At 42.9% G+C, this 25,225-nt stretch overlaps 1 protein-coding gene across 2 annotated transcripts; it reads left to right on the top strand.

Moving 5' to 3' along the window:
* Positions 1–16,090: 16,090 nt before the first annotated feature.
* On the top strand, positions 16,091–22,677 carry Hfe (homeostatic iron regulator). Of its 2 annotated transcripts, XM_036187290.1 has the most exons (6): positions 16,091–16,332; positions 18,646–18,909; positions 19,110–19,409; positions 20,499–20,774; positions 20,883–20,993; positions 21,894–22,677. In XM_036187290.1, exons 1-6 carry the CDS (start codon positions 16,260–16,262, stop codon positions 21,932–21,934), a joined length of 1,065 nt encoding a protein of 354 aa, XP_036043183.1. In that variant the 5' UTR covers positions 16,091–16,259; the 3' UTR covers positions 21,935–22,677. The 2 variants fall into 2 exon arrangements, with proteins under 2 accessions (XP_036043183.1, XP_036043184.1); XM_036187291.1 differs by lacking the exon at positions 18,646–18,909 and having other exon boundaries at positions 16,093–16,332.
* Positions 22,678–25,225: the final 2,548 nt, after the last annotated feature.

Raw genomic sequence — 25,225 nt, 5'->3', positions numbered from 1 at the left:
GCTACCTGAGAGACTGGTCAAGCTATATACTGCCCCCAAAACCCAATCTAAAATCGATGGCCAAGATTAATGATCATCACTGTTTATGATGTCCAGGCCTTAACCCTAAGACAAAGATTTCTCTCTCTCTCTCTTCAGGTGTGGTTGAAGCCTCCTACAGAATGAGGGATTCTGCCCTTACCTGCCTTATCATGTGGCTCACGCTGATGCCTGCCGTTGACACCAACTCCAGCCCTCATCTCTGATCAGGCATTCTTCCCGGGGTATGGCTGTTCCTCTCCGGGGTGACGTCACAGTACCAGGAATCAGAGATTTTATGTCTGCCCTGGACACGGTCAGTCCCAAGCCCAGTTAAAAAAATGTGGAGGCCCGGGGGATGGCTTCTGCGCTGCCTGGGGGTGTGAAAGCTCCGGTCACATCTGGTGGTCTCCCCCCATAAATAATGACCTCATCAAGGTCGAGGCTTGGGTTCGGGACATGTTGGGTACAGGCAAATGTGATGGACAGCCCTGCGGACCCAGCTATGATTCTTCAAAATGGCCTGGCAGATCATGGGCCACTCCAGGGGGCCGATGCAACAGACTAAAAATTATATTCACACCTCAGGGTAAGATTGTTGACTGGACACAGGGCTTCACTTGGGGACTCCGCCTGTACCGAACAGGCTATGACCCAGCCACAACCTTTACCATTCGACTCCAAGTCGAAATGGTGTCTGCCATTCCGATTGGACCGAATCCTGTATTGCCCGCTCAAAAGACGCCTTCTAAGACACACCCCACACCACGTCCCGCCTCTAATCAGTCCCCTAATTATGCTATCATCAGGGCACCCAGCACGAGTACGGGTCCCTCTTGGAACAGGGGATAGATTGCTTGAGTTGGTCCAGGGAGCCTATCTGGCCCTAAATGCCACAAATCCAAACAAAACCTTGGGTTGCTGGCTCTGCCTTACCTCCAGCCCCCCTTATTATGAAGGAATCGCCTTTCAGTCTGCTGCCAGTAACCTCACTTCCCAGAGCAATAGGTGTCAAACTAGGCCCCACAAATTGATACTTACTGAGGTCTCTGGACAAGGTTCCTGTTTAGGCAAGGTCCCACCAACCCATAGCCACCTCTGCAAACAAATTCTGACACTCTATAAAGGGAGCTATTATCTCGAGGCACCCGATGGGTCCTACTGGGCCTGCAACACAGAATTGACCCCTTGCGTGTCTGCTCAAATATTTAATGATTCTCATGAATTTTGTGTGATGGTCCAGCTATGGCCTCGTGTCACCTATCATGAAGAGAGTTCAGTGATGGAGTCCTTTGAACAAAGGGGCAGATACACTCGAGAACCTGTGTCTATGACTATAGCCCTCTTGTTAGGTATTGGAGGCATTGCTGCGGGAATTGGTACAGGGACTACTGCCCTTGTACAGAACAACCACCTTATGCAGCTACAAATGGCTATGACTACCGATCTAGAAGCCATAGAGAAATCTATTTCTGCTCTTAAGAAGTCCTTGACCTCACTCTCAGAAGTTGTGCTATAGAATAAAAGAGGTCTAGATTTGCTTTTCTTGAAGGAGGGAGGCTTATGCGCAGCCTTAAAGGAAGAATGCTGCTTTTATGCCGATCACACTGGAATAGTTAGAGAATCTATGGATAAATTAAGAGAAAGGCTGGCCCAAAGAAAGCGTGACTTTGAGAATCAACACAACTGGTTTGAGGGCTGGTTGAAGGGATCCCCTTGGCTTCCTACCCTGATCCCCCCCCCCCTCCCCCCCCCCCCCGCCCCGATCATTTTCCTTCTCCTCCTTACCTTTGGTCCTTGGGCTTTTCAACGGTTAACACAATTCATAAAAAAATCAGATCGATTCGGCTCTATCAAAAACCGTCTCAGTACACTATCATGGTTTAGAGACTCCAGATCAAACTGTCACAACAGGTGAAAGGCTAAGGTTCAGCACCCTACGAACATAAAAACCCCTTACAACTAAAGGCTAGAGGGTACTCAATGACGGGATTAGTATGGGGCCTGTGCTGGGGGCACAACGTACAGAGGTCGTCAAGACCGGCTCAACATGGCATGTTGCCAGACACGGGACACACCCCATATATCCTAAGACAGGGGCCCCCTCGAGTCATGACCAAAGCCTGCTTTGGCCACTTTAAAGAAAAAAGGGGGAATTGTTGGGAACCAAAAATTGGATGGCTGCACCTTGACCTTTCTTGCTTGGATGATCTGGCATAACTGCACCCATTGACTTGCAAAACAATCATTCCTGGAAAAACCACAAAGTGTACTTTTAGATTAACTTCCTGGAGTATGTTTGATTGATCAGTTGTTCAAGCATTGGACCAAAGAGACCTCACCCTAACGCTTTTCTAATTGATTGATTGGTTGCTCAAGCACTGGACCATAGAGACCTCATCCTGACCCTTTTCTAACAATTTTTCATCTCCCTCCCTTCCCCTCATATCCACCAGTATAAAAGCTTGCTTCCCTTTGCAATAAATGAGACCTTGACGCGACTCAGACTGTCTCTGTCTTTCTTTATGTGCCTGGTCTCTTTCCTCTCTCCCCACCATTGGTCTTTCAGGAGGTGCCTCCTCAGGTCCGACCTAATAACCTAGCCTGCAGGACGGGTCAATCTATCACTTTCCTTTTAGGCCTGCAGGTACTCAATGAGTTAGGAACACAGGATATAAGATTGGCATCTATAAGGCTTACTATTGTTAACTTGACCCGATCTGGGATCACCTAGAAGACAATTCTTCAGGCACACCTGTAAGGAATCATTTAGATTAGGTTGGCCTCTGGGTATATCTGTGAGGGATTATGCTAGTTAAATTCATTGAGGTGGATTTGGGTCCTGGACTGCACGGAAAGGAGAAAGCTAACTGAGCATGAACATCCCTGCTCCCTTCATCCTGGATGTGAGTGCACTGTGATTACAGCTTTTGCTCTTGTCTTAACTGATATGATGGGTTGTGCCTCCAAGTGTGAGTCAAAATAACCTCTTCCTTACAGGAAAAAATAACTAAGCTACCATCTTTGCTTTCATTTCATGTCTGTCTCTCTTATTAACTTAATACTTTTGATCAGATTCCCACTCAACTCTGCAGGTAAACAAACACATTAACCAGGCAAGCAGTATTGATTGATAGCTATCAATCTTCTCTTTTCAAAACTGAAAACACTAAGGCAAGAATAACTAAGGTTGTATCCTTGAGAGTGCTCAGGGGATATAGAAACTCGCCTTCCAGGCCTGGGGCCCTGAGTTACATCTCCAGATCTCACAGATGGGCAGGAGAGAATCGACTTGGGAAGGTTGTCCTCAGACTTCCTCGTGAGTGCCCAAGGCATGCAAATCACTCAGACACTCAAAAACAGATTTTTTTTTTCATTTTCCAGATTTGCAAGAAGATCATAAGCAGCAAACTATCCACCGCTGGCTCTTCCAAGATCCTCTTCCATCTCCTGGAACAGCCTCTAAACCACTGCAGTCCTTGCCCAAACCTGAGTCCGTCCACCCCTGCAGGCTCTTTAGCTTCCACCACAGAAGAGCCTTATCAACAGAGCATCCACATGATGAGACTGAGTGCCTCCTCTAAATGAGATTGCTCACCCCACTGTGGCAATTTGAAGAAGGGTGTCCCCCTCATAGTTTCATGTATCTGAATGCTTAGTCCCAAGGAAGTGGCACTATTTGAGAAGATTAAGAGGATTAGGATATGTGGCCTTGTTGGAGTAGATGTGGCCTTGTTGGAGAAAGTATGTCACTGGAGTTGAGCTTTGAGATTTCAAAAGTCCATGAGAAGCCCAGCTCTCTCTCTGCCTATGGATCAGGTTGTAGCTCTCAGCTACTTCTCCAGAGTCTGCATACATGCCACTCACCATGATGACAAAGGACTAAACCTCTGAAACTGTAAGCAACCTTCTAGTTGAGTGTTTTCTTTTATAAGAGTTGCCTTGGTCCCTTGGTCGTGGTGTCTCTTCACAACGATAGAACAGTAACTAAGACATCCATGGTGAAAACAAAAGTTGTTCTCCTAAACACAAGTAGTCATTTTAGAGTGGGAATGAACTTCTGAGTTCCTGCAAAACCAGACTTGAGATAGTGACCAGCTAGATGACAGTATGGCAAAGACCTGTTTCCTTGCCCCAGTTTCTCCAATATTTAAAGTTAAAGCTCATGTCAGAAACTCCCATGACAGGGCTGAGAGCTCTGCCTCATATCCTCATATGGCTGCACCAGATAATGAAATCCCTTTTCTTCCACACTATAACCTTTATCATATTCTGTGTGGGAGAAGTACTATGCCTGGTTTGCCAAGACTCTCCAAAATATCCTGCTACCTGGCCTAGGACCCCAGCAGTATGTGTACGTTGGAAATGACGTAAATGAAGACCAAGTATGCATGATGAGTGTTCCAAGTGTGCATGATGAGTGTTCGGAACCCCACAGTCCCAGAAGCACTTCAAAGAATGCCAGGCTTGAGGCTGAAAAGTCTCTCGTGAAGCCTCATTTTTTGAGGTTGCTGTTATTTGCATTTCTGCAAGGTCTCTCCCTCCCTCATAGAGCATGTAATAAATAGTAATAAATACAATAAATAGTAATGATAAACAAAAGTCCTGAGCACTTTACTCTCTATTTTTAGAATCTCTGCTACATGTCAGGAATGAAATAAGCTGCAGACTGAGCCTAGACTCAGGTCAGGGCCAGATTCTCCAAAGCGAGTGGAAAAAATTCAGGGGGGGGGGTAGAATTAGAGGGAATGGGCATCCCCCTGAGTGAGTGGGTCAGAGGGGAAAGGTTGGAGTACAGAAGTTGTCCAGACAGCAAATAATGTGTGTTTTCAGGGGAGGAAGAGTTGTATTTGAGATCTGAGAGAAATCAGGAAGTCCCATCTGAGACGGAGTTCCTGAAAGTCCCCCAAAATTGATTTTCTGTTATCAATTAACAGATTAAAGATATCTTGGGACATCAGAGCCTTGCATTTTAAAGTGTTCTGGGCTGTGACCTCAAAGGGGGTAAGAATTACAAAAGTCTTTGGAATAGGATTATGAGGAACAGGACTTAACTCCCGTATCAACCAGGGTATAGCAGCTGCCAACATGCCTGAAGTCCACAACATGTTGCAGTGCTGTGGGATAATGCTTTTGTACACTGGTTTAATACAATGCTGATTGGCCAGTAGCCAGGCAGGAATGCTGAGAAGAGGAAGACCAGAGTCAGGAGACGCCAGCCTGCCATCCAGGGAGCAGCATGTAATGGCAGACAGGTAAAGCCATGGAACACATGGCAACATATAGATTAACAGAAATGGGCTGAGTTTAAGTGTAAGAGCTAGTCAGTGGTAAGTCTGAGCTAATGGCCGGGCAGTTTTAATCAATGTAAGCCTCTGTGTGTTTACTTGGGACACAGGAGAAACTTCAGCTCCATTGTGGGGTTGAAGAAGATGAACAATTGGTACATCACCGTGCCTTTGTCAGTGATGAATAAGTGCTGATTTCAAAAGTACTCCTGATCTGGAAAGAAGCCTTGGGTGTAATTAAGTAGTCACCCTCTGAATTTTGGAATCATCAGGACCAACACCAGCCTTCCAACCTTGCCTCTACCCCCATTTTTGGCCAGAGGAGCTCATATCCATTACAACATCACTAGGGCTCACAGATGCACAATCCAGTGGTAGATGGGAACTAATTCTGTCAGAGCAGGATCAACCTAGAAGCATAGGAAAACCTTATGACTCTCATGGTAGGAATGAAGACTTTCTGAAGAGACAGTAGGTTCCACCCTTCACAATGGATCACATGAAATTGGCATCTCCCCAGAGTCTCATACTGGGAAAAGGAAAAGGTTGAAGCCTGGTGCCAACCACAAGAGGAATTTGTATTCCAGGAAGAGATGTTATACAAGCTGACACGTTGTCAGGCCACCTTGCCAGAGAGACTGGAGCCAAGGAGGGCGGGACCATACCCTGAACAGGGATTCCTGTGTATGCATATGCCTTGCTCTCTGTTTATTCTTCACCTTTATGTCAGTTGGACAGACTGAATGGAGTGGGGATATCACACTGCACTTCTTTCTAATGTGGTCTCCGAAAATTTCCTCCTCCTCCCTCCTCCTTCTCCCCTTTCCCCTCCTCCTCCTCCTCCTCCTCCTTCTTCTTCTTACTTCTACTACTACTTGGAATTTTTTGTTTTTCTTTTTTGAGACACGAATCCTCTGTGTAGCCCTGGCTGTCCTAGAACTCACTCTGTAGTCCAGGCTGGCCTCCAGCTCACAGAGATCCACCTGCCTCTGACTCCCAAGTGCTGGGATTAAAGGGGTGTGCTGCTACTGCCTGGTTGACTACTTGTATTTTCAATTACCAGGATGGGTGATGATGGCCTTGCTTACTAGGACTTCCAGAGCCCAGGCTCTGACCCTAATAACTCCGGCCATATCCTGAACAAAATCAGAAGAACTAGAAATAAGAACATGAATGACATTTAATTAAACACTAACCAATAGACTGGATTCATATTTCAACTTGGACAAGGCACCTACGTCCCAGTCAGAAATTCATGGTAAGAAAGCAAGTTACTTTTGTGTTGGCCATTGATGAGGAAGAAAGTCAGAAGCAGATACATGTTACAATTTCAATCATATACCACCTAAGATAAGCTTCCTGGGACTTGGACCTGAATTTTCCTTTAGGGACCTAGCATCTGCTCTTGTTTGCTCTTGTTTGATGCCTCTCTTAACTCCTGTGTGAATGTTCCCTGACCACTCTCTGGTCAGTCAGTCAGGCTCCAGTAAGGCCTAAGTTCCTGGTTTGAGGCAGCTTTCTTCTCACTGTGCAGCCACATGATGACCTCAATTGCAATTTTGAAGCAACAAGATAACTGGAAGTTGCTTGAGGTTATGAACCCTCAAAGCATACCTCAATGATGCACTTCCTCCAGCAAGGCATTAATGACAAACTCAGAGTCACCAATAATGTACCAGTGTCACATTAAGTAAAGAAATCAAAGCATTTCCACTTAGTGTCATTTAGCCAAGAGCAGCCCAGATTGGAATTCTCTATGGCATGCTCCAGGGCTTTAATCCTTCCTGTATGTTGTATAGTTGCCTGCCTGAGGGTTGTCTTGTGAATCAGTCCCATGTCCCTGATTTTACTCTAAGGGCTTTGCTCTCTCTCTTTTATTGAACAGCACAGAAAGCATCACATGGGGGAAGGAATGGGATATGTTATAGAAATCTTTATCAGAGTTCTACCAGCTCCAACTGGTTCCCAACAGAACTGGGATGGCAAATGTCATTGTTTATTAAGCAATATCTGTGTATTTTATTCAAGATTTATAGTAGATATTCATTTTATAAGACCTCTTTCAACCAGCCTATTTGCTGTTTCCAGCTAATGATTATTATAATATAGTAACATAATGAAATGGGACCCCAAAACTTAGTAGACCCCCCGACCTTCACATAACTGACTCCACCATGTGCCATTCAAGCTGTAAAACTTAGCATATAGACAGCACCACCTGCCAAAACTAAAACCAAATGAGAGAACAAGCCATGATCTACATAGCAAAACATAGATAAGAAATATGTTAATTTAAATTGAAGAGTTAGCTAGTAACAAGCCTGAACTATTGGCTAAGCATTTATAAGTAATATTAAGCCTCTGTGTGGTTAGTTGGGAGTGGCTTGTGGGACAGAAACTGCCGCCTACATATAGCACCCAACACCCAGGGCCACATACATCCACATAAAGCCTGAGAAAGTTTTAAAAAACGGTGCTAAATGCACAAAAATAGAGAGAAACATGGCTTTCTAGTCTCGTGTCTCTCATGATGGCTGCAGTAACTAGACACATCTCCCAGCAGCTGCCTGTGGGAACAGCCAGCTGCCAACCACCATGCACTATGTCCATGCACTAAGCTAAGCTACACCTATGGTGGCTGACATAACAGTTTAAGATTTTTCTCGTTTGATAAAATATATATATATATACAGAGATATGCAATGAAGACAGATCCAAACAGGAAAAAACAAAAAAAACAAAAACTTCTAAACAGGTCACAGTGTGTTTAAAAATTTTCATAGACTTGGGAGAGAGAAGAGAAAAGATATATAAAAATAGTTTAAGAACAATAAAGTCCTTAAAAAGGGAATAAAGTCAGATAAAGGAAGAAAATCCACACAAAGATAGGAAATACACAGAGGGACTGAATCCTATAAGTTATTGTGTTATCTTTTTTTTTTTTTCTGCTAAGAGATACTGGATTACGGCTGCTAGTTTAAACCAACCTATATATTATAAAAATGTCTTCACTTCAACATGGAAGTCAAAAGACATGTTACTTTGGGGAAGAGGTTATACTTTTTTTTTTTTAAAGGATATGAGAGGCTGTGAATTCATTCAACATTAAAGATGATAAGGTTTGGTCATGGATGAACTCCTGAATCCTGGCTACAGACATAAAGCAATAAACCTAGTAAAACTACAGAACACATAATGAATATTTTACCTGCTCAAACATAAAACAAAACAAACAAACAAAAATCTTTGGCTGACTTGTATACAATACACAACCTATACTTGTATTAATAAAGATATGTATATTACCTTTAAAAGTTTAGGTATTTTCTGAACAAGGTACCAGACACCAATAAAAACAGATGGCCCAACTGATGCAGCATCAAGAACAGCTTCAAGGCTGCTGAGATGATTGAGCCTCCTGAATACTATAGCCAAGACTTAACCATTATCCTAAATTTTCTCAGGGTTGAAATATTAACAGCACCTTCAAACAACAGGAAATAGTCTAGAGAGCGATGCCCACATTCCCAAAATATTGGTGGTAAATGTTTGTTATCATTCAAGGGGGGTTCGTTACAAGTTGTAATGGTCAAAAAAAGAAAACTAAACTAAGGAGATTAGATCTCAGAGAATTTCATTCTGAAAAGAAAAAGGGGGATATAGAAATGATAGGATAAAAGAGTAGATTATTGAATGTACTTTAAAACCAAAAAAAAAAAAAAAAAAAGACAGAAACAAAAACAAGAAAACTAGTCTTAAATATTTCACATTGGTATGGGTTTTGGTATATTGATACAAATTCAAAATTGATTTTGTTATACTGTATGTATATTTTTACTCTGGTTTGGGGTATTGTGTATATGCAACTCATTTAAAAATGTAATGTATAATTAAGAAATACAGATTAATAGTCATCTACAATGTCAAACTTATAGTCATATTAGATATGTTTTCAAGGTCATGCACAGCTATATTTAGATAGACAGATGATCTTCAAACACTTCAAAAACCTACAGAATATGGTATTTAGTATGTTTAATAACCTAAGGCTTTTCAAGACAGCAAGACACATCTGTTCCTGGCAGCACCAATTTACTTCACAGGAGACAATGGGAATCAAAGAAACTCCATATGGAGTTTGTCTTCCTTATGGCAAAAACTAGCCACTTAGGCAAAAACTGCCCTTGCCTGTAAGCAGAGTTTTCCTGTGCTGTGGCTACTCCCAAATAATTATGCAGAATATTAATATTAATTGTAAATACTTGCCCAATAGCTCAAGCTTATTAATAGTTAATTCTTAAATTTAAATTATCCCATATTTCTTACCTGTTCTTGGTACCTTTTCTCAGTATGGCATGCCCATTTTGCTTCTCTCTGTGTCTCACTAGACTCCTGTGACTTGCCCTTCTTCATCTCAACATTCTTAGTTTGGAGGCCCCACCTATATTTCCTGCCTGACTCCTGGCCAATCAGCATTTTATTAAACCAATTTAAGTGACAAATCTTTACAGTGTACAAGAAGATTATTCCATGGCATTCCCCTCTGCTTTTTTTTTAATTAAAAAGATTTTAATTTTAACATAGTAAAATCATATACAACAAAAACAGTTACTAAGTAAGAATGATGGTTACAATATCCAATCTGTTTGTATTTGGCAAAATTAAAGAAAATACTCTATTATTTATCTTATCTCTGTGAGTCTAAAGTTTTATATCTAATTTGCCTTTTTATCATAACTAAGGAAAACTATAATTATAAATATCTAGTCTTCAACTCCATCAAAGACTCCAGAAGGGTGAAATGTTACCAATAGGGACATCTTACTGCCTGACAGTCGCCCAAAGTTCTTCTGTAACATTGGGGCATCCATCTTTGGCTTATAGGTCTAGTATATCTGATAGACTTTTCTGAGAAGCAGGGAATTTTGAATGACTGTCCTACCTTGTCTTGGCAAATGTTGACAGTCACTTTTTTTTTTTTTTTTTTTGCATCCTGCTGGTCCAGTTCAGACAGTATCTGTCAGCATTTGAGGCAAGAGCAGTTTCCTTGCCCATATGGCTAGCTTTTGCCATAAAGAAAGCAAACTCCTATAGATGAAAGTTTTCCTGCGTCCCACCTGGTCTGCAGATGCTCAGACCCAAGTAAACACACAGAGGCTTGCTTATATTAATTAAAACTGTCCAGCCATTAGCTCAGGTCTACCACTAACTAGCTCTTACACTTAAACTCAGCCCATTTCTGTTAATCTATATGTCACCACGTGCTCCATGGCTTTACCTGTATGTCATTATGTGCTGCTCCCTGGAAAGAGGGCTGGCATCTCCTGACTCAGCCTTCCTCTTTCCAAAATTCTCCTTGTCTACTAATTTTGCCTATACTTTGTTCCTGGCTACTGGCCAATCAGCATTTTATTAAACCAGTGTACAAAAGCATTATCCCGCAGCAAACTCCATGTGGAGTTTCTTTGATACCCATTATCTTCTTTGAAGTAGATTGGTGCTACCAGGAGTAGATGTGTCTCACTACCATGAAAAGCCTTAGGTTATTAAACATATTAAATGTCATATTCTGTAGGTCTTTGAAGTGTTTGAGGACAATCTATCTATTTTAATATATCTGTGTATGACCTTAAAAACATACCTAAGTTTGACTATTATAGATGACTGTTAATCTGTATTTTTAATTATACATTTCATTTTTAAATGAACTGTATAAACACAGTACCCCAAATAAGAGTCAAAACATACATATAGTATAACAAAACTAACTTTAAATTTGTATTGATATACAAAAATCCATACCAAAGTAAAATATTTTGGGATTAATAGTTGTGTTTTGGATTAAAGTAGATTCAGTAATCTGCCCTTTTATCCTATCATTTCCCTATTGCCCCTTTTCTTCTCAGAATGAGATCCCTGAACCTAATCTCTTTTATTCATTTTTTTCCTGATCATTACCAACAGTAACTCACAACCAATTTCCTTTAAATGATAATAAATACCTGTAACCCATTTTTTGGAAGTATGGGCGTAGTTCTCTAGACTTCTTCCTGCTAATTGGGGCACTGGTAATAATTGGGGACCCTGAGAAAATTTAGGATCATGATCAAGTCCTGACTAGAGTATTCTGTGAGGCTGGATCATTTCAGCCAGCAGCCTTAAAGCTATTCTGGATGCAGAATTTTGAGGAGACATCAAAATGCCAGATCACCTGGACTACCTGTTTTTATTGGTGTCTTATCTCCTTACTCTGAAAACACAGAAACTTTTAAAGGTAGCATACATATATGCATTAATACAAGTATAGACTGTGTATTGTACATAAGTCAGCCAAAGATGATTTTTTGTTTTATGTTTGAGCAGATAAAATATGTATCATGTATCTTGTAGTTTTACTAGGTTTATTTCTTTATGTTTGTAGTCACATTTTTTCAGGCTCTTCCTCGATCAAACCTGATTTTCCTTAACCCAGAATAAATTCATAGCCTCTCATTTCCTGTGGAAACAAATGCACAACCTCTCGCCCAAAGCAACACATTTTTTACTTAAATTTTAAAGTCAAGCTATTTAAAATATATAGATTGGGTGAATCTAGCAGTTTTCATAATCCAGTGTCTCTTAGTCAAAAAATTTGAAGACAACACAATAACATACAGGATTCAGACTCTCTGTTTATTTCCCATTTTTACATGTAATAGAGTAGTATTTTTAATTACTCTATTCCCTTTTTAAGGACTTTCTCTACCATTTTTCTTTTTATTCTCCCAAGCCTAGATATATTTTTAAACACACTATAACCCATTTAGAGTCCCCCCAATCTGAATCTTTCTTTGCTGCTTATCTATCGGCATGTGCAAAAACCCCAAACTCACCATGCAGCATGCTGGCAGAGCCTGCTCTGGCAGCTTAAGGCCACAGGCAATGGCTGAGAGATGCCTCTCTGTACCACTGCCTGTATGAGAGAGTGCAGGAACTGGGCATGCAGGTTAGCTCATGGTATACTGGCAGCTGCTAGGAGTGCATCTGTGTACTGCAGCCAGCATCAGAGATACGAGACTAGGAAGCTGTGTTTGTCTCTTTCTGTGCATTTAGAACTTTTTTAAAGCTTTCTCGGGCTTTTTGTGTACATCAGTGGCACTGGACCTTGGATAGCATTTTGTAGGTGAAATTTTCCTATCTTGTAGCCACTCTGAAATAAACACATTGAGGCTTAATATTAATTATAAATGCTCAGTCAATCACTCAGGCTTGTTGCTAGCTAACTCTTAAATGTAAATTAACCCATATTTCTTTTCTATGCTTTGCCATGAAGCTAAGTACCTTTTCTCAGTACAACATGCCCATCTTGCTTCTTTCTGTGTCTCCTTGCAACTCTCCTGACCCCACCCTTCCTCTTCCCAGCATCCTTAGTTTGGTCACCTCATCTATATTTCTTGCCTGGCTGCTGGCCAATCAGCATTTTATTAAACCAATTTCAGTGACAGATCTTTACAGCATACAAGAGTGTTATTCCACAGCACTTGCCTCGGTTGCTGACAGTATGCTGTCCAAACTGGACAAGTAGGACACAAAAGAAAGAGACTGCCAATGTTTGCCAACATGAGGTAGGACGGTTCTTCAAAATTCTCTGCTTCTCAGAAAAGTCTGTCAGATATACTAGGCCTGTAGCCCAAAGATGGATGCCCCAATGTTACAGAAGAACTTTGGGTGACTGTCCAGGCAGCAAGCTGTCCTTGTCTTTAGGTAACATTTCATGCGTCTTGGTTCTTTGATGGAGTTGAAGACTAGATAGTCATATTTAAAGTTTTCCTTTGTTATAATAAAAGATAAACTACATGTAAAACTTTAGAGTCACAAATATAAAATAGATAATAGAATATTTTCTCTAAATTTTTTTAGGTTTATTTATTTATTATGTATACAGCATGTATGACCAGAAGAGGGCACCAGATCTCATTACAGATGGCTGTGAGCCACCATGTGGTTGCTGGGAATTGAACTCAGGACCTCTGGAAGAGCTGACAGTGCTCTTAACCTCTGAACCATCTCTCCAGCCTATTTTCTCTAATTCTGCCAAATACAAATGGACTAGAGATTGTTACTATAATTCTTACTTCATAGGAATTTTTTGTCTATATATTTTTGTATATAATTTTACTATGTTAATATTAAAACCTTCTCTTTTAATTAGACAAAAAGGGGGAAATGTGGAATATTCCTTTACACTGTGTGAATATATGTCATTGTGATTGATTTAATAAAGAAGCTGACTGTCCAAAAGCTGAACAGGATAAGGTTTGATGGGAGAGCCAAATTGAGAATGCTGGGAGGAAGAAGGGTGAAGCTGGGAGTCAGGAGCCAGATGCAGAGGAAGCAGGATGTGGACAAAATGAGGTAGCAAGCCATGAGCCATGTGGCAAAGCATAGGTAAGAAACAGGGGTTAATTTAAATGTAAGAGTTAGCTAATAACAAGCCTGAGCTATTGGCAGGGCATTTATAATTAATATTCAGCCTCTGTGTGGTTACTTGGGAGAGGCTTGTGAGACAGAAAATTCTGCCTTCAGAGTTTGAGCTCTTGGACACATATAGTGGAAGAATAGAAACGAAGCCAGCAAGCTGTCCTTTGATGTCCACAAGTGTGCCCAAATGCCCACATACATAACTCACATGCAATAAATAAACACACAAATACATATGAATTTAAAAAACTTTTATTCATCTGTATTTTACACTATGGGTTTTGACATTTCAGATTATGCAACAAGTAGATTTTTATAACTTTGTCTCACTTCCCTCCTTCTCTCCTGCTGGTGTCAGGTACAGGTGTATATTTGTGGGTTGGGCAGTTAGAGCATTTAGTACATATATATGAGTAGAGAGTGGCAGGTTAGGTATATGTGTATCCATGAAGGAAGTTCATATAAATACTTCTATGTATGGAGACATGCTGGGAGTGTTCACAGGACCTCCAGTGGTTATTTCTCAGAGGATTTTAACAGGTAACTGATAACAGGTATTTGTCCCACGAGATATATGTCTGTTGCCGATGTAACCTTGCCAGGTTTTTTTCCCTTGAGGTACTGAGGTGCTGTAGGACCTTAAGAACAAAATGCACAAACATTTACAGCAGCTAGATAGATGTCCATCACAGCATCACAGGGGATGCAAATCCTTGCCTTAATAAAATTCAGACAAGCTAGAAAGTGATTTTACAGGACACAATGACACATTCTGAGGGCTAATAATCTCCCTGAGCTTTGTTGTTGTTGTTGATGTTGTTGTTACTATATTATTTGTTACAAATAATATTGAGAAACACCCTTTGATGATACAAGCAACAAATAAACCAGACCCCCCCCCCAAAAAAAAAATGAGTAAGGATCTGAAAGGACATTTCCCCAATGATTTCCAAATTGGCAATAAATAGGTAAAATGATGTTCTATATCACTGGTTATCAAGGAAAGTAAAATGCAGGTCCTGAGGTACCATTTCCTATGCAGTGGGTTAGATTATAAAGATGGACAGTAAGGGATGTAGTGTAATCAGAGCTCTTGGACTCTGCTGATGGGAAGGGAAAATAGGTCTACAGCTGCTGGAAACTAGCCCAGCAGTTTATTAAAAGGCTTATAATAGTTACCACACAACCTCTACTCATGTGTATATATGTAAGAGCAATGAGATCATCAGGGAACATTAAAATAGATTTTGACGTTCAGGACAGTGTCATCCCCAAAGTGGAAAATGTAAACACCTCACCAGTGCACAGGCTGAGGAGTGGATAAAATGTGGAGTGATGAATCCTTACTAGAGAATAAGGTCAATCAGGACAAGCATGTATGATAACGTTAGGCTAAACCACGGAAGTCTCTTCTCTCTGTCTTTCTGTCTCTTTCTCTCTCTCTTATACACACACACACACACACACACACACACACACACACACACGAACAACAGCTATGGAAGTGTAGATTCTATTTGTAGGGCATGTCAGAATCAAAGGAAAGAGATGAGTGATTGTTCAACTGGAGGAAGGGCAGGGAGTATGTAGGAATTTGATAGGTGATAGCTAAAATTGACTTAGGAAATGGAAGTGTTCTAAAATTGATTGGTAATGGCTGCTAACTTCATCAAATATATCAAAACCCACTGACTTCTACATAATAGACACATGAGTCACATTACAATAAATGTAATTTTTTATTTTCTGAAGGAGGAGGAGAATCAAACCCTAGGTACCCATTTTCTCAACCTTTTAAAAACTATCCACATTCAGTTATGAACTCTTCATTTTCTAATTTGTTTTTCTTCTCTAATTGCTGAAATCGGCATCCCTAGAAAGGTACCACTTGCTAAATTTGTTAGGTACTTTAAGGCTTTGAATAAATATGCATTAAAATTATTAATATGATGAAATGCCTAAGGCAGACTTTAGATATTGAGTGTGGAAATGTTGAATGTACAGATCTCACATTTGTGAAATAAGTTTTCTCAACAACATTCATAGTGATTTAAGGGGTGGGGATTGGGGAGTGACCGTGGGGCTGCTGGGTCACTGAGTGTTACACAAGCAAGCACCCTTAGCTTCAGGATAGAGTCCGAGTTCTGGATACTCTCTTTTGCTTTTTTTTTTTTTTTTAGCTTTTTTTTTTTTTTTTTTTTAAACAGTCTCACTCTGTAGCCCAAGCTGTGCTGTATTTAATTCACTATGTAGTCCAAGCTGGACTTGAACTCATGGCAATCCCTCTGCCTCAGCCTTGTGAGTGCTGTGGTCACAGACTTGAACCACTGAGATTTAGGACTTGTTTCTTTCCACCAATGGCCCGGAAAGGGATTTCGCTTGCCAGGAAGTTTTGTGTGAGAGGTTCCGAGCCTCAGCAATGGCTCCAGGGTGACTTCTGTGATCCTGCGCGTTTCCAGATCCTAGTGAAGACAGGCGTACCAGGCTGGGGACATGGACCTGTCAGCTGGGCTCCCCGTGCTACTGCTGCTGCTGTGGTCCATGGCCCCGCAGGCATGGCCGCTGCGTGAGTGCGGGAGAGGAAAGTGGGGGTGTGGGTCACAAAACCGAAAGTGGCTTTCCTGGCGTCCGGAGCTTGTCACTTCCGAGTGCCAACGCCTCCTCTGCGGCCCACTTCCAGCTCTTTGCATGCAGCCCCCCTGGGGACATCTGCCACACAGATAGCTAGCTGCCCAGGGCACATTCCTCCTCTGCTCTGGCTGGGTGTCACCAGTCTAAGCAACAGTATGAGGAGCCACGTTGATGGAGCTGAGCTGAGGTCTCAGTCTCAGATCTCCGTTAAGTTGTTTTTATTGTGAGCTGTGTTGTCCTACCTCCCCTACTCACCCAGGATCTAAAATTTCTCACCAAGAGCAACCAAAGTCGCCCCTTTGGCATTTTCTCTTAGGGTTGCGGGGAGAGACAGGTTGCCCTGTGAGCGCTGGAGGTGCTGGCTCACACCTCACTGTATTACTTTTTGGTGAGAAGAGGTGAAGGTCACTTGGAGCGGGAGGCATGGACATTTCCTCTCTCTTGGAAATTGTTCTTTCATCTAGAAACGTTGTTTTTATTACAAATGGGTGTAATAGTGTAAACAAAGATTTTAGGGCAGAAGCCAGGACTCTGGCAGCCCTTGCTGTTGGCAACAGTGTGACAATTAAGAAGTCCAGTAATGGCAAAACAGATCTATTCAATGTGGCCATATTGGGGATATCAGGTGGCCCAGAGCATGAGTCCATCTTCACGGTCCTTACATGACATTTAAGTTTAAACAAAAAGCAAAATATCCCTGTAGACAGACAGCCTTAGATCCTGCAATGGAGTCCGTAAATTGTTCCTTGTTAGGTACTACCTAACAATTTCTTCTGCCTCAGTGTGCTGCCTTGACCTCAGACAATTACCCTGGTGCAAGCGGGGTGCGGTGGAATGGAGTGGGGATTCCTGTCCTGAGGCTTTGATATTCCTGTAATCCAAGGAAATGTCAGGTTTGAGACAATGTTATCTTTGTGCCTTAAGCCTTGGAAGCAGGTAAGGCAGGTTAAGAAAAGAGACCAGCAGGAGTCTGATGACACAGGAGGCAGGCTGAGTGCCAGGCCTCCCCACCCTTTCACGCACTGTGGGTGAATGCCCTTTGGCAGAGTCACCTTCTGGGCACCTGCTTCCAGACACCGGTTCTCCACCTTCCGAATGCTGCGAGCCTTTAATACAGTTCCTTAGGTTGTGGTGACCCCAACCATAAAATTATTTTCATTACTGCTTCATCACTGTAATTTTGCTACTGCTGTGAGTCAGAATGTAATATCAGATATGGAGAATATCTGATAGCAGAGTCCTGCGGAAGGATCATTTGTCGCCAGGGGGTTTCGCCCCACAGATTGAGAACCGCTGTTCTGGAGGCCCTTGTTCAGCTGGGCTTTGTTGAATTGCAAATTAACAACGGATTAACAGTTTTTTTTTTCTAAAGAATGCCAAAGTGCTGCTCAATACACTTAAATAACATCTGGATCTGTGATCCTTTTCCTCTAAAGCAGTGGGAAGCAGCAGTTATTGCTAGTTAGCTGGCCCTCAGCTCAGGTCTTTCCTCAAGATAAAAAAAAAAAAAAAAAAAAGCCATAATCTTAAATCTGATCTTGCTTTATTTCCAGAATCCCCTGTAGTTCAGGATGGCCTGGAACTCACCTATGCACACCAGGAAGGCCTAAAAACTGAGACAGTCCTCCTGCCTCGGTATCCAGAGTATTAGGACTAGTAGTGTGAGTGAGCCACCAACTCCAGGCCAACAAGCATTTGTGAAGTGCTGACCCCATGCCAGGAGCCTTTCTAAGCACTAGGGTTACACTCCTGGGCAACCCTATTCGGGAACTGAGAGAAACTTGGGAAAGCCCTGTGGTGAGCGTTCCTGACAGTCCCCTTTCCTGGAACCTCTTCTGTTTGGTGAGGTTGTCCTGAGTTATGTGTCAGCAGCATTTCTCCGCCAACAGCTACACAGGAAAATGTTCAGAGACGGAAGTAGAGAAAATCCACCACCAATTCCAACCCCTTAGGGCTTTCAACTTAACAAATCGAGCAGCAACTCCTTAGCTTGGCCCCCACAGCTGGAGAAACCCAAAGGCTTTCCGGAGTCTGGGTTCCAAGATAACAGCATCTCCTCAAGTAGGGAGCATCAAGAAGATGGGCAGAGTAAGAGCCCAAGGCCAGAGCAGATAGGGTTGTCCCGGGAAGAGAACTGTCACTCCACGGTGGGACTCACTCATCTGATAGCGGGAGTTGACCCAGGGCTGTGGGATCTGCCTCCTGATCCCACTTGCTGCCCATTCTAAATGCCTGCCGACTTCCCCAGGGTCACATTCTCTGTACTACCTCTTCATGGGTACCTCACAGCCAGACCTTGGGCTGCCTTTATTTGAGGCTCTGGGCTATGTGGATGACCAGCTCTTCGTGTCCTACAATCATGAGAGTCGCCGTGCTGAGCCCCGGGCCCCATGGATCTTGGGTCAAACCTCCAGCCAGCTGTGGCTGCAGCTGAGTCAGAGCCTGAAAGGGTGGGAACACATGTTCATTGTGGACTTCTGGAATATCATGGACAACTATAACCACAGTAAGGGTATGTGGAGAGGGGAGTCACCTATCCTATAGTGGTCAGAGCACAGCACTGTTTTGCTACCTGGGGATACATCTTGAAGGAGACAACTGTGGTGTGAGATCCTGGGGAGAGGGTGGCACGCAGCAGAGGGAGATAGTTGTCTGCCCAGATCATTCAATACTTGGGGACGGTGGAGACAAAACCTATTTCTTTGTTTTCAGTCACTAAACTGGGAGTGGTGCCCGAGTCCCACATCCTGCAGGTGATCCTGGGCTGTGAGGTGCATGGAGACAACAGTACCAGCGGCTTCTGGAAGTATGGGTACGATGGGCAAGACTACCTTGAATTCTGCCCCAAGACTCTGGACTGGAGAGCAGCAGAGCCAGGGGCTTGGGCCACCAAGGTGGAGTGGGAAGAGCACAAGGTCCGGGCCAGGCAGAACAAAGCCTACCTGGAGAGGGACTGTCCTGAGCAACTGAAACAATTCCTGGAGCTGGGCAAAGGGCTTCTGAGGCAGCAAGGTATGAGGAACCCACCCAGGTCCCACACTCTTGAGTGGGAGTGGAGGGGAATCCAAGACACCAGGTCAGGGTTTCAGTCACTCCCAAGTTTCAAGAAAGTACTTTCTCAATCCTAAGATTTTCCATTTTTATCAATTCTTTTTTTTTTTTTTTCCTTTAGACAAGATCTCGCTCTGTAGCCCAGATTGACTAACTCAATATGTAACCTAGGCTGGGCTAAAAGTCCAAGAAATCCCCCTGCCTCAGCTTTCCATGTCCTAGGATTACAATCATAAACCACATCTGGCTAATGACATTATGGCTTTTTGTTGTTGTTTATCTGTTTGTTGTGGTGGTGGTTCTTTACATGGTCTCTCGTACTGTAGCCTAGGCTGGCCTAGAGCTCACTGTGTAGGCCAGACTAGCCACAGACACAGCAATTTTCCTGCCACAGCTTCCCAAATCCTTGATTTCACAGAGTAAGCCACCATTTGGGATGGAGGTCTCCCTTCATATATTGAGGTGTGTAACACAGCTAGGAACTACAAATTTTGCATCATGTATGTGGCTTAAAAGGAAGCATCATACTCTCCTTCTGATGTAGCCAAGAATCCTGTGTCTATTTATTATGTCTTTTAAGAATTCAGAAATGTCAGTTATCAGATGGAAATACCAAGTAAGGCAACCCATCTGAGCAGCAGAATCTCTTAGGTGATGAAGTTCCCAAAACTACAGCAGTCTCACTAACGGCTCCCAGCTTACTAAGGCCCTTTACTACAAGAATGCTTAGTAGGCTGAACCAGATGAACTGAGAGTTCAAGTCAAATGTGCGTCACAGAAAGGGAAATGTCGCCTGCCTGCTCAGAAGGCCTGGGCAGCAGATGTTAAACAGGGCAGCAGACTGAAGTGACCATTGTCCGTGGTGACTGTTCTCCATGTGGCACTTCATTAGCACCAAATTGTGAAGCCATTTTTAGGATAACAAGTGGTATCTCCTGCAGCTTGTTTTTCTGAGACGGGTGTGCTCTTCCTACCCACAAAGGAAAGTGAAAATTTCAGTCCTCCTGCCCAGGGTAAAACAGGCTCCTCTCCTTCCTCTTTTCCCTCAAGTGCCTCCTTTGGTGAAGGTGACTCGTCATTGGGCCTCTGCAGGGAGCTCTCTAAGGTGCCAGGTTCTGAACTTCTTCCCCCAGAACATCACTATGAGGTGGCTGAAGGACAACCAGCCACTGCATGCCAAGGAGATCAACCCAGAGGATGTGCTGCCTAGTGGAGATGGGACCTATCAGGGCCAGGTGACCTTGGCAGTGGCCCCTGGGGATGAGACAAGGTTCACCTGCCAAGTGAAGCACACAGGCTTGGATCAGCCCCTCACAGTCACCTGGGGTAAGGATGGGGATGCAGGGCAGAGATCACTATTGTACAGTGAGAGAAAGGTCTGCTCCTGGCTGGAATGTGGCAGTCATGGGCTTGAATTTGTGTTTGCTGTTTTAGAACCCCTGCCGTCGAGGGCCATGATGATTGGAGCCAGCAGTGGGATCACTGTTTGTGTCATCTTCTTTGTTGGGATTTTGTTCCTAATCTTAAGGAAAAGGAAGGCTTCGGGTGAGTAGGTGCATGGAGGAAGTGTCATGGCACTTCACCCTCCAGGACACATGCTCCTGCAGAAAAGGAGGCTTCTCTAGGAAGCCCTCTCCATGCTCTTTGCTGGGGATATTGGGGGGAAGGGGGGCTTTGTTTTTCTCACATTGGAAGTTCCTCATTCAGGAAACAACTTCTAGGCAGCCACTATTTTACAGGTGTTCTTTAAGGTAGAGTCAAGGAGTTGAGGTTGAGAAAGCCACTGGGCGAGTCTCAGAACCTAAATCTAGTGTGGAATGGAATTTATGACAAGTAAGTTCAGCTAAAGAAGCCCCCTGAGAGTGAAATGACTGGGATGTCCCTGGAAGAAATGTTCAAGTTACATCCAGAAAGACTATGGAATACAGGTGTGGTAGTTTGTGACCCTAAGCTCAGCAAAAGGATTGCCAGGAATGGAAGAGCTGATTGCATTGTGAGACTCTTAGAATGTGGGCACGTGTGCACACACACACACACACACACACACACACACACACACACACCACAGTGTATTATTGGACCTTGTCCCTGACTGTGTGTGACTCATTCACAAATTGCCCCTACCCAACCCCCAGCTCTGAGTATCTATAACATTGGAAAATGAGAGGGAGATAATTCTGTGGAACATTATGTCATGATGACTGGGGGCTGGTGAAGTCACAAAAGCAAAGGGAGCAATGTCTGTGTTTGTGACAGGGTTGTGAGGGGAGTGGGGAGACAAGGAAAACAGACAGCTCCTGAACAGTTCCATATGGAGAAAGAAATGTTATCTGACACCCAGCGGAGTCCCTGGACAAGCATGACCAGGAATGGAGGAGGTAGAAGGGGCCAGGATAAGATGATGCCTGGCCAGTGATGCCTCTCCCTGGGTCTCTTGTCTTCCAGAAGAAACCATGGGTGACTACATCTTAACTGAGTGTGGATGACCTTCAGCCTGCAGACCCATGGAGGGGAGGAGACTCAGCCAAAGATTTGGAGGAAGCATTCTTGCTCCATTCTAGGACAGAGTTGAACATAATACACAGAAACCGCCTGAGGGACTCTGCCCTTAGCTTTCCCTGTTTGCTTTGTTAAAATGTTTCCTCCAGTCAAGTCTTTGAGTTCCGGAACAACTCAGACTGCTCCAGATGCAACCTCTCCCTCCAGAGCTGGCGTCATGAATCTCCAGCTGCTTCTAGAGGCATCCTTCGTTTCCTCCATGCATCTAGACTCCATACGTCTCCTTCTTAAACAGGCTCTCTGAACTTGGGGAATACAGGATTCATTTCACATCTGGAGAAGCTATGAATCTTCATCCTGGGATGCACACACATACTTATGCCAGAATTTTGCACACGTATCCTAGAATCCAGGAACCATTCATCTGTTATCTAGTGATTACTCCGTCACCAAGCTCTGACTTCTCTGACATTGGAGAGTTACATAGGTCATCAATACAACTGAAGGCTACACACTGTACAACCTGAGGAGGCACTCTCTGAGGACATAGAGATGTCTGTGTGCATAATGATGGCTGTGTTCAAATTTGCAAAGGTGTTGAATGGCTTTTCAAAGATTAATATCATGTGCATTTGTGACAGTATGCCTGTGAAATGTCTTGTCTTCTAGTCCTGATCACAGAAATTATGAATGATTATTATAATAAAGTATGGCTTGCACTTATGAAGAAGTGCTCAGTAGCATACTCTGCTCTGATCACCTGCTAAACATAAACCCCGTCTTGGAAGTCCTAGTGTATTTATGAAGTGGAAATTATTAGCTGCACCAACATCCTTTTTCTTTAGTTGCAGAAAGTGAAGAATACAGTATCTCACAGCTCTCCAGACAGACAGACAGACAGCTGGGAGGGTGTCATTCTTGCTCTTTGATACCCCCTGGGTCCCACTGCACTGGATTAGTTGCAGGAAGTGAGTGGGGAAAGGAGAATATGACTCTTAGCTTGTCTCCTCAGCTTTCTCCTCAAGGAGTTTGACGTACATGATGAGAAATGGCTGCCGACATTCTCCAGCCCTCAGCTGCCAGGACTCCTTTTAATCTCCTGTTTCTCTGCCATCTGTCTTAGTTCACTTAAAAAGTTTAGCTGATCGGCCTGGTGTCCTTGAAGCTGATGCCTCTGGCGTCCGTACCTTCCGGTAACTGTCCTGGCAGTCAATCTTCTGTCAGTCTGTTTCATCCTAAGGAATTAAAATGGAAGCCGGCGGGTGGCCGGAGCATACTGGGAGTTGATGGGTTCTGCTGCTCACTCCTAGTTGTGCACATTGAAACACAAAATGTGATCTAACTAGACAACTTAGTGCTAGATTGCAGAAAAGAGGTTCATCTGTTCATGTTTGAAAGCCAAGCCTGTGTTTGTATCTTGTGTGTGTAAGTACACATAGCTGTCTTCATTTGTGTGTTCATATACGTGTACTTGTGTATGTACATGTGTGTGGGCACATATCTCCATCCAGGTGGCATGTGTTCACTTTCCCCAGTGCACGTTTGCCTGCTATATGGCTGTGTTATGAATTCCACCTTAAAGACCAAACGCCTCAGATCAACATTTGAGGTGGGACCTCAACTCTATTATTATTATTATTATTATTATTATTATTATTATTATTATTATTATGTTTTGGCCTTTATTTTCTGTTTGTGAAAGTGTGAAAGTTAGGTTAAAAAATCAGTAAAATTTGAATTCATTGTTGAAAATAGATAAACTTAGACCTATCATTTCCTTAGTGAGTAACGAACTCTACAAGCAGAGGATATATTGCCTCGCTCTCACTCCCATCATAATGTGTGCGACTAATAAACACATGGTTTGGTAAATATGGCATTATATTTTATACTACAAAGCTTTATTAATATTCTTGTCCACCTTATGAATGTTGTTAACTCATCATTTTAAGGACATTTATATCACCTCTAATTTTGGCTTTTTTTGCTTTGGTTAGGTTTAATTTTTTTTTAAGTTGGACATCACATAGTCTAGGATAGTATCAAACTCCCCATGGGCTCATGCTTACCCTAAACTATACCTCCTGTAATTGGGGTCACGGATTTGTACTTTTCTCTTTGTGTTTTATAGACTATTTTCACTGCCCTGTGATAGCTAGATCAAGTTTGCCTTTGCTATAAGGACATTATCGTCTGAGTTGTAAGCAAGTGTTTATTTAGCTACAAGCTGAGCTGAAAGCACACTGTGATTTATTCCCTCTAAATATCACTCTGTAAGTAACAGAATGCCACAGGGCTTCCCCCACCTCATAGGGAAATGTTACAGTTAACTAAAAAATGGTATAATAATTATACCATACAAATGATACATTTGCATTTTGGTGTGTTTCTTGGTGTCATTTCTGACTTTTTCATACAATTTTAGGAGCTGCATTTGAAGAAATTAAGATTTACATTTCAAATCTCCCGCTTTCCCTCACCTCTGGCTACACGTTAATATAATGTGGTTGGTTGGAGACTGCTGACCCCTGGCGGCTAATTCTGCTACATCAGCGTTAATTGCAAAGAGGTTGGGGACAAGGACATATCTCTAAGGTAAAGTGTTGGATAGGCGCTGGTGGAAGTAGCAAGCCTTGTCCAGAAAAACACCAGGTGTGTTAGGCACACCTGTAACCCAAGAATGTGGGAAGTGGATCCAGGAACATCAGAGTTCAACTTATTCTCAGCAACATTGTGAGTTGGAGGTCAGCCTGGGCTACATGAAACTTACTTTCTTTCTTTCTTTCTTTCTTTCTTTCTTTCTTTCTTTCTTTCTTTCTTCTTCTTCTTCTTCTTCTCCTTCTTCTCCTTCTCCTTCTTCTCCTTCTTCTCCTTCTTCTCCTTCTTCTCCTTCTTCTCCTTCTTCTCCTTCTTCTCCTTCTTCTCCTTCTTCTCCTTCTTCTCCTTCTTCTCCTTCTTCTCCTTCTTCTCCTTCTTCTCCTTCTTCTCCTTCTTCTCCTTCTTCTTCTTCTTCTTCTTCTTCTTCTTCTTCTTCTTCTTCTTCTTTTTTAGGTTTTTTCGAGACAGGGTTTCTCTGTGTAGCTTTGTGGCTTTCCTGGGACTCACTTTGTAGCCCAGGCTGGCCTCAAAATCACAGAGATACACCTGGCTCTGCCTCCCCAGTGCTGGGATTAAAGGCATAGGCCACCACCGCCCTGCGAAACTTTCTTAAAAGAACAAATAACAGTGTGTGTGTGTGTGTGTGTGTGTGTGTGTGTGTGTGTGTGTGTGTAGAAGAT

This window comes from Onychomys torridus, chromosome 5, assembly GCF_903995425.1.
Source record: "Onychomys torridus chromosome 5, mOncTor1.1, whole genome shotgun sequence".
Lineage (NCBI taxonomy): Eukaryota > Metazoa > Chordata > Mammalia > Rodentia > Cricetidae > Onychomys > Onychomys torridus.
This window is presented reverse-complemented; position numbering and strand designations above follow the sequence as displayed.

Bases quoted from the DNA above. Each gene is read 5' to 3' on its own strand.
- Hfe (XM_036187290.1), top strand. From the start codon at position 16,260: ATGGACCTGTCAGCTGGGCTCCCCGTGCTACTGCTGCTGCTGTGGTCC. The intron at 16,333-18,645 runs GTGAGTGCGGGA...CGACTTCCCCAG, and splicing joins CCCGCAGGCATGGCCGCTGC to GGTCACATTCTCTGTACTAC. The intron at 20,775-20,882 runs GTAAGGATGGGG...TTGCTGTTTTAG, and splicing joins GCCCCTCACAGTCACCTGGG to AACCCCTGCCGTCGAGGGCC.